Source organism: Triticum aestivum, chromosome 6A (genome assembly GCF_018294505.1).
Source record: "Triticum aestivum cultivar Chinese Spring chromosome 6A, IWGSC CS RefSeq v2.1, whole genome shotgun sequence".
NCBI classification, from domain to species: domain Eukaryota; kingdom Viridiplantae; phylum Streptophyta; class Magnoliopsida; order Poales; family Poaceae; genus Triticum; species Triticum aestivum.
Genome location: NC_057809.1, coordinates 90147529 through 90156826, shown reverse-complemented (window position 1 = coordinate 90156826; position 9298 = coordinate 90147529). Strand labels below are relative to the sequence as shown.

The following is a 9298-nucleotide window of genomic DNA, read 5'->3' as shown; positions in this document are numbered from 1 at the left end:
ATGACATATAATTGCTTTGAGCAAGATGACATACACTTGAATAATATTCCACTAAGCCTCTGGCTCATCCCGGGACAAACAAGTTTAGTATACCATTGTCCTCATCGTCAATAACACTTGCAAGGTTACACACAACCAATGCACACCGCTCCCTCTACCGATTACACATCTAAATTGACCAAGACAAGATAAATAATCAAAGAGAAATATGCACCTATAAACCAAACATAAGCTTCACGCGATCTAAACATAAAGGAATAATTCATCACATGATGAACATCGTCGCAAAGTACTCATCATATGGACCACAATCATGATAGTCGAATCAAGTGGCCATTACATATTGGCTACTCCCATGTATCCATAGCCCGGGGGGTGGTCTACTCACAACTCATACTGGAGCAGCGATGATCGATGTTGATGAAGAAGGCGATGAATTTCCCCTCCGACGGTGTATAGGAACAAAGTTGCAAATGAGAACCGGTCCCATGATATTTTTGTGTATGACATGTGCTTGATGGTGGCAGTACATTGTGTATGATGTGTGGGGCCTTTGGTCCTGTGAAATAATTATGGAAATGGTCTCAAATAAAATTCTCGATCGTCTGGTGGGCCTACCCCAATCTTAAGTAGTAATGGACATGATTGTGTGATCTCTTTTTCTTCGACTATAACCTACTATACAATATTATTATCAATAGGGGAAGATCGCCAACACAAATGTCCCAATGCATTGTCTCTTAACATGCTCTCCTAGGAGATTACAGATTGTTGAAGGCAGCCATCTTGATGTATTGTATTTTAAGTGTTGTATTTAAAGTAGTTCTCATTTACAGATTTTTGCCGCCGTCTCTTAGCATATGCCATATTAGAACTTTGTCTACGTAGCACATAATTAATGAGAAGAGATGATCAGATCGTCTCTTATACAAGAAACCATCTTCGCGGTCATTAAGCATTGATATACAATTGTTTTGAATTTACCGATACCAATGTATTGTTATTATTCCAAAAAAAAATCAACTAATATTACGCAGTTTTTTCGACTAGTACCTATAGGTAGTTCCACGCTCGGGCACCATTTCAAGTTTCCGCGCACATTCCCTCTTCTTCGACTTTTCCCATTCCCGCATGGCCGCATCAAAGAACCATAAATTAACACCACCCCCTCTTATTTTCTTATACATGTCCTCCAGCTGAACTGTGAAATATAATAGAAATAGCAACAAAAATCACACGCAGAAATTAGTGGTTTCTTGTTTACCTCCACATGCTTTGTGCTCATTGGTTTGCAAAGCTTCTCCTATATGCACTTAAAACGTTGGGTACTGCCACACTTTTAAATGATTTTGCGGCAAAACAAGACGATTTAATTGGAAAATAAATTTACAACGAACATTGCTTTGTTTGGTTGAGGTTGGGGACCCTACAAAAATCCCTCCAAATTCCCATTTTTTCCGCTTACAAGTTCTGATGAATAACCGCTTCTTTTTCAGCATGGGCAAAGGTTTGGCAAGACACTAATTTAGTTCTACGTATGAAATAAGAGTTCTTCACAGGTTGCAATTGCGTTCGGCCAGGCCAGGTTGCAATTTAGTTGAAACTGTAATCGTATCAGCATAAACACATCGTAAAAAATAGCAGCAACACTTTCAACACAGCACAGCAAGTCATTAACTGCTGACATAACATGGTACTCCACAAAAAATAAGTAGACGGCCGCAGGTCCACAAAAAAGGCTAAACATACTGTGCTAATGAATGACAACGCCGTATCAGTTCTAAAGATGTAACTTTCAGTACACACTTGATACATATACAAATAAGCTTAAGGTCAAAAGACACCACCAGTTCAACTCCTACATGTCCACCAGTGTGGGTACAAAGTGGCATGCCGGTCCATTCGGGCAACCAAACAAGCTTGCAGTTAGTTACAGCTCTGGTGGACGGAATAAAAAGTTTTTGGATGAAACACCAGCAAGTGCCTTGTGTGAGGGCATATCAAAGGATCCTCGGTGACGACAACCTTTAACTCCGAGTCTGCCAAGCTGGTGGACTCCAAAAACTTGCATCAGATCAAATCCTAGGGGGTTTCCCTCACTCCTCGTGGTATTCCGGGTTCTTCTTCAGAATTACAAAGCCCTCCAACGTCGAGGTCAGGGGGATGTACCTGCACGACACAAGGCAACAGTGGTTAGCTGCCATGGAGAGGAACATACTCAGACGATAAAGAACACATGGAGTCCTAGTCGAACTTACTTGTCAGTCGCCAATTCCGCTCGCTCCCCGGCTGCGAGCAAGACAGGAGTGGTATGCGTCTGAAAGCCGGTGATCGTCTTAGGTCTTCCTGCCTGCCCGACCACATCAACTGCTTGCCCAACCCGCACTGGAACAGGAAGAGGCTTCAGATCCTCATCCACCGTCAAAAGCATCCTTGGCTGTAATAAGGAAAGAAGAGTTTATAATCTTTATATCATCAACTGGCTGTTTGGTCTGGTTATAAAAATTGGCAGATGAGTTATATACATACCTGCATTGCCAATACAATAATGTAAAGAATGTAGTGATATTTCCCTAGAATGGTGGATTTCATATCAAGGCATGCGTGCAGAACAGTGACAATCCCTCCAAGTGCCATCCTAAGAAAACAAAGGAATTGTCAGATGAATCCAACAATATTGAAGGGCAAATTCAGTGCTTGAAGATAGTTACTTACGGGGAAAGAAGAAACCGGTCGGAATGGTATGGAGAAAGTGTCAGCAAACCCTTCCCAAGGTGAACAAGCCCTTGAGCAATTCTTACCTGAACATATAAAACTGATCAGCATATGCAAGTCTGCAACTCCAATACAAACAGGAAACCACCATAGGAAAAAGGATGCTGAAGGAGCACCGGATATGTACTTACACAGAATAGATGAGCAGCCTCTTTGTAGTAATAACTCGAAAGATTACGAAGCATACCAGCTATTCTGGCATTGTTTGTACCAGCACCAATCAAACCCAGTGAGATTATCGCAGCCTAGAGCAAGGTAACCAAGTTATAAGATGAAGCATGAATTTTAGAAATTAACTGCTAGGTTAAGAAGTGCATACCATTGAGACATCAGCATCTGCATCATGACTCAATCTGCTCAGTGTGTCCATTACATTTACCTGATAAATACAAGATATTAGAATTGTCCAAAATAAACATCATAACACTGAAAATGAACCACTGAACAAGCATTTAATTCATAACATGGAGAATGTCCCAGTATGCACATGGCAAAATTAACAACTGGCGGAAGTGCTTTGATTGCAGTTTTGTTACACTATAAATTACATTACATAGATATTGTCATGAAAAAAAAAACAAGGACCAGCAATCTCTATCTTAGGAGGAGATAGGATCAAAATGTTTTGCTTTAAAGTGATGTTTTTTACTACTAGAGTTAAACATTGCATTCTAATGAACCCTGCGACTCTTCACAGCAACTGATCAGGCACAAATTCAACATAGAGATTTCAAATAACTTATTACCTTGGGGTTCGAAATACAAAGGATACCAAGTGCAAGAGGAACTGCTCGTCTAATATTCTGCTCGCCATACTGTAGAAGACGTTCAAGTGATCGTACAGCCATTTCAGCTCCTAATTCTTCAGACATGGCAATAAGAGCAATTCCAAGGACAGCTGGGCCTTGGTGTGTTTCGCCTTTCTCAAGATGTTGTGAGCAAATACCAAGAAGTTTCTGAACCTGCATTAAGAATTGCGAAAAGGTTGGAGCCATTAGAACACAGTTTGAAGCTGTTACAAGTCAGCAAACATGTTAAAATAGGGATTGAACCTTGAGCACATTTCCTGTTCCAGCATATGCAAGGGACATCAGTGTTACGTCACAATATTTCCTGATCTTCTCATCAAATGTTTTAGAAACCTCCGCAGTAGCCTCAACACTTTCCTGAAATAGCTCGCTATTAATAAGTTATCTGATGTATTTACATTGCCTTGAATTATGATGAAGATGTGTGCATAAGCTGAATTTAGAATCAATAGCAACAACATAGTATGAAACAATTGCAATCAACTTTCTAGTTGGATCCCAGAGATGCCATTCATAAAAGAGTAGGCGAATCCTTAAAACAAATAGCATTCTAAATAGATATATCCACTAAACACATAATATTTTTTTCGTGCATGACAAACTGAATGAAACTGTAAATGTTGAGTATTTACCTGCTTTCCAAGATATAGAAGGCCAAGCGCAACAGGAAGAAGGCGTATAATTGGCTCTGCCAGCTCGGCCTCACTACGCTCCATCAAGAAAAATATGATGGATTGTGCAATCTCTTCATTGCATGAACCAACAAACACCAATCCCAAAGCAACAGCAGTGAAGACCAAGACCTCGAGTGTTGCTTGGGGGTCTCCCAGTATAGCAGATAGTTGCACTCTTAGCTGGAATACAGGAAAACATGTTAGTACGAAATACATAACTGATGATAAGGTAACAACAGACAATAGCAAGCACCGATTTCCACCTCGTCCTTTTGAGAACCAGCATATGCGATACCAAGACCCAAGATTGCACCAATCCGTATGTTTGAGTCATCCTTGTTAACATACTCCATGAGGATAGCAAGTGCCTGGAAACAAATTCTTATTAAAGACAGAACTTGCATAATATCAGAGGGGGAGAGGAAGCAGCTAATAACTTGGAATACATACAGGGTCACAATCATTCTTCACACCGCATGTGACAACTCCAATACCTAGCAAAGCTCCAGCAACAACATGAGTATCAGTACTATGCAAGTACTTGTCGAGCTGGGCAAGCCCAGAATCAGTATCCCACAGGAGAATCATTCCCTGCAAGCAATAATTTCATTTAGTGGCTAGTTATAACTTAAAGAAACCTTGTTGTTAGGAATATAACTAATGATGTGATTGTACCAGGCTAGCTGCTGCACTGGCTTTTCCATGTTCCTTATTCTTAAATAACCAGTTTCCAGAAGACCCACTGCTGGAAGAATCAGATGGAGCAGTCATCAGCTTATCCTGCACAAATGAACAAACTTAATATTCACTCTTGCCTCATATGGACCACAAATAACACTTTCTCCACAAAAACTAACCTGGCCAAATCCAGCATTAACGAATGCATTAACAAATGTTGCAGCCAAATTCTGTCTTGCAGAATCAAGACTGGAGCTGGCACCACGTCCGTCAATCAAATGGACCTAAAGATTAGAAAGTATAAGCATACTTTTATTATGGACTAGAAAGCCTACCATAAACATGAAATTAGTGAAATATAGGTCACCTTATAAATATCTTCTGGAGATTTTGCCTCCATAACTTCAATATCACGAGCAAGAGTGAGGTACCCCTCGCTCAGCTTGGTGTTATTAACTATTTCTTGTAACATTTCCTTGTCATTTTCATCTGCAGCTATCTCATCATCAATCTCCATGGCCAAACCCTTCAGAAGAGGAGAGCTCACGGTCAAAATTTGCAAGATAAGCTACTTTAAATTTAGACATAAACAATGAACCAAGGTAAGGGTACAGACGGAATCAAAATTCACAGGGATGTGGAAAGAGGGAAAGGGAGGGAAAACACATACATGGCGTGCAATGATGTATGAGAATTGCTTCTTGAGTACAAGATCGTCAGTTGCTGTGTAGACCTGCTTCACATACTGTATGGACTACAAATCATTGAGATGCATGTCAGTTTAAAGGTAATAACTAAACAGAGGAGTACAACTTTTAATAATTTTCTGCTTACCTTGTTGTCAAGAAGCAAAGCAATGCGCAATGCACTTGCAAGATCTTCAAACTTCATGTAAATGGTATATGCTATATCAAGTGCCAGCGTATCATCTGGAGAAGGGAGGAATCTGCAGTTTGAAATTGAGATGGAGCTAAACATTAATTCAAGTCAAATAAAATTCAAATTTATTATTTAAGAGAACTTTTTCCAGAAAATACATTTAGAGAGATGTACACAGTAGAAAAATAGCAGTGTATAACCTAATGTGTAGAGTTGTAGACATACCTAGACGAACTAGTGAGGTACAAACAAGTTCTTTTGTAGTTTGTTGAGTCAACATGCTCAACTAGCAAATCAAGGTCTTCAACCTGCAACGAAATACCATGCATCAGCATAACCATTGGTGAATAGCTACAGCTAATGTACTGTGGAAGTCAAAATACCTCCATCAGAAGATCTACAGCTTCAGGCTCAGCATTATGCTATTATACAAAAAATGACAAGAAAATAAACAAGGCGTCAATGCATCACCACAAAATTATTTTGTAATGGAGGGAGTGTGTATGTTCACAATTTTCAATGAACAAACCTTCATGTGGAATGAGACAATTTGCTGCACTAGTTCCATTAACTCATCAATCGGCATGTCATCACCCTGCAGAAATACAAAATTAACACTTGAGGTTTGAAATATATATATACACAAGAAATAGTAAAAAAAAACAGAGATCATCTACTTAGTACGGTTGCAACCATGCAACATTAAAAAAAGACAAGTACATAAAATGTGATCGAGACTGTGGATATTAAAATAAGGCAACCCAGTTACTCACTCCAGTTGTTGAAAAGATGATGTTTTGGGCATAAGTAAAGTACAATATCCAAAACTTTGACTACTAAAATTCAAACTTTGACTACTAATATCCTTTAAAATATCTCAGTTAGATAATCAAAAATCATATCGTCAATTAGTCTTCAATAGAATGTTTCATAAGTCTTCTTATGTTTAGCTTTATGAATATATCACAACACATAGTACTCAAAGCTGAATACTAGCGACTGCCGATGTCCACAACAGCAGCTTTTAGAGAACTAGAGCGAGTAGGATATGGCAATTAACTACAGTAGTTCTGCAAACTGATTAAAACCTACAAGCATGACTAGTAGTCACCAAAATAATGAGGTAAATCACTCACAGTATTGTAAAAGGGGTAATAATATTTATCAAATTACATCAACGATGTCTAGATATGGTAGGAAGTTAAGCATCCTAAGTAAAACATAAAGGGTTATCACAATTAGGCAAATAGAAGAATGAAGGCACAAAAAGAGCAAGGCAGGAGTTCCACGTAGTAATGATACAAGGATGAGAGTTCCAACCTGGCGCTTTTGGAATTCTTGAGCAATTTCACCAGCCAGATTCCTGTCACGAGAAGGTTTCAGTAGAATCCAACAATTGTGTAAGTATAACAAATTACAAAACCCACAATGTCCATAAAAGCAATAATAAACTGAATTCAACAAGGTATCGGAGACTTGGTCAGATAGCTATATACAAATTAGCTATCACATAACATAAACCTTGCAGTCAGAACACATATAGCAACCAAAGTAGAATAGATAATGATGCATAATCAATATATGTCCACCATAAGGAACTTTTTATCTTATCATGGTACAACTAACTCATTGTAACAGTCCTAGGAATAGGCCATGTTGAGTATCATATGTCTGCCTAATTCAAACTTTAACCTCTTACTGGTAAGCATTTGTATTTCTGGGTATCAATATATGTCTGCCTAAATTTATGTAGTATTGTTCTTACCTCACATATTCATGACCCCAGGAACCAATGTCGCCTTCAGAGCCCAACAAACGGTACCTCAGGCTCTCCTGAAACGATGAAAAGGCAAACTCTTAAGCAAGCTAACCTCAATTCCCACTGAAAGGTATTAAACTGAATTGTGGCAGAGTAGGAACATGGCAGGCACATACCCTTTCTCCTTCAGCAGACATTGTCAAGGCCAACACCGATAGTATGTCAGCCATGTACTTCTGCAAAACAGTTGTGTGGTTATATCAGCACTGTCCAGAATCAGTATTTAAATCACTGTACAACAAAGGTGTGAGTGTAAAGTATACCTTTAGCTCAGATTCTGGCATAGTTTCATAGTAGGACTTGAGGGTTCCATAGTGTGGGCGGAGGAATTTCAGTGGCTTTGGGACAGACGTCATCGAGCTTGTAGCTGAGCGAATCTCCTGCCTGGTAGGGGTCAAAATCTCAGTGGCAGCTAACAGAATTAAAGCAAGAAAACATTGTTTTTTACACAAACTACTACAGTGGCAGCACTCAACGAGACCTTGCCAGATAGATGGAACAAAAGTTACCAAAACTATAGCTACACATTCAAGGAATTCAGAGAGAGAGCAGAAATCTAAACTTATGGCAAGCCAAAGGAACGAATCTCCTGCCTGTAAAGGTCAAAATCTCAGTCGAGAGCACACAAAGGCTAATCTTTTTAGACAAACTAGAGTGACAGCAGTTCATAATGGTTCGTCAGATAAGAGGGCAGAACTAGAGCCAGCCACTCGTCAAATTCGCGCAGAGATCGGAAATCTAAACCTAGAGCAAGCAGCCGACGCACCACCAGACCTAGGCACGGGACAGAATTCGGGGACCAAAAACTGAATCTTGAGGTCCCAGCAAGGGAAGAGATTGTAGTACCTCATGCTCTCGAGGGCGAGCCTCTGCACGCCGGGATCCACGTCCTGCGCGCGCACCACGTAGAGCTCGAGCTGCTCCTTGAGCGCCAGGTCCTCCTCCGACTGCGCGCACCAAAGCAAAAAAACACATCAGGCGGGGCGGAAGCCGCAGATCGAAGCGAGACGCTCCCCGATCTCGGCCGGCCGGGAGAGACCGGGCGGAGGGGAGGGGGGACGGCGGGGGGAAGCTCACCAGATCGTCGTCCTTCTTGTCGTCCTTCTTCTTCCCCTTGGAGGAAGAAGGCTTGGCGGGCGGCGCGGGCTCCGAGGGCGCGGCGGCGGCGGCCCCGCCGTTGGGGTTCTCGGGCGGCGACATGTCAGCTGGCTGGATGGACGCCCGCGGATTCGATTCGCCGACGGCGCTGGCGGGCTGGCTGGCTAGGGTTCGGGGGGCGAGTGGTGCGGGGGTACGGTACGGAGGCGACTCGAGGTGCTGGGTGGGGGTTTATTTTCTGGAGAGGCTGAGGGGGAGGCGGAGGCGGAAGCGGAAGAGGGGATCTCCGCTTTGCTTGCGAGTTGGAGCCGGACGCGAGGTGGATGAACTTGTCACTCCTTTTCTGTCCCGATTTGCCCCTCCCCCAAGTTTGGATCTGGGCCGCCCGGCCTGCCTTGGACTCTGTTGTCACGGGTTCGGTCGGGTCGGCGCGGCCCAATAGTAATGGGCTGGTTTACGCTCAAAATATAGTAATGATGGGCTGGTGTTTCGGGCTTGTTGGGAGGAACCGCAAATACCAATAGAAGGCCCGTTTTTTCATTAATAACACCAGCCCATCGGGCGCG

The 9298-nt window shown here is 41.7% G+C and overlaps 1 protein-coding gene across 1 annotated transcript; it reads right to left on the bottom strand.

Moving 5' to 3' along the window:
* Positions 1-1673: 1673 nt before the first annotated feature.
* LOC123132233 (26S proteasome non-ATPase regulatory subunit 2 homolog A) lies at positions 1674-9026 on the bottom strand. Its single transcript, XM_044552013.1, has 25 exons — positions 8712-9026; positions 8481-8581; positions 7898-8018; positions 7751-7810; positions 7581-7648; positions 7136-7178; positions 6345-6410; positions 6199-6237; positions 6041-6123; positions 5771-5882; positions 5607-5690; positions 5304-5462; positions 5116-5220; positions 4934-5038; positions 4709-4849; positions 4522-4626; positions 4217-4438; positions 3828-3941; positions 3522-3737; positions 3095-3154; positions 2907-3020; positions 2716-2801; positions 2530-2638; positions 2259-2437; positions 1674-2169 (listed from the first exon to the last, which is right to left on the bottom strand). Exons 1-25 carry the CDS (start codon positions 8832-8834, stop codon positions 2097-2099), a joined length of 2688 nt encoding a protein of 895 aa, XP_044407948.1. The 5' UTR covers positions 8835-9026; the 3' UTR covers positions 1674-2096.
* Between the last annotated feature and the right edge of the window lie 272 nt (positions 9027-9298).

Excerpts from the sequence above, each read along its gene's own strand:
- LOC123132233 (XM_044552013.1), bottom strand. The coding sequence starts at position 8,834 with ATGTCGCCGCCCGAGAACCCCAACGGCGGGGCCGCCGCCGCCGCGCCC. Across the intron at positions 5,883-6,040 it reads TACCTCACTAGTTCGTCTAG|ATTCCTCCCTTCTCCAGATG; the intron begins GTATGTCTACAA and ends TTCAAACTGCAG. Across the intron at positions 2,438-2,529 it reads TTATTGTATTGGCAATGCAG|CCAAGGATGCTTTTGACGGT; the intron begins GTATGTATATAA and ends TCCTTATTACAG.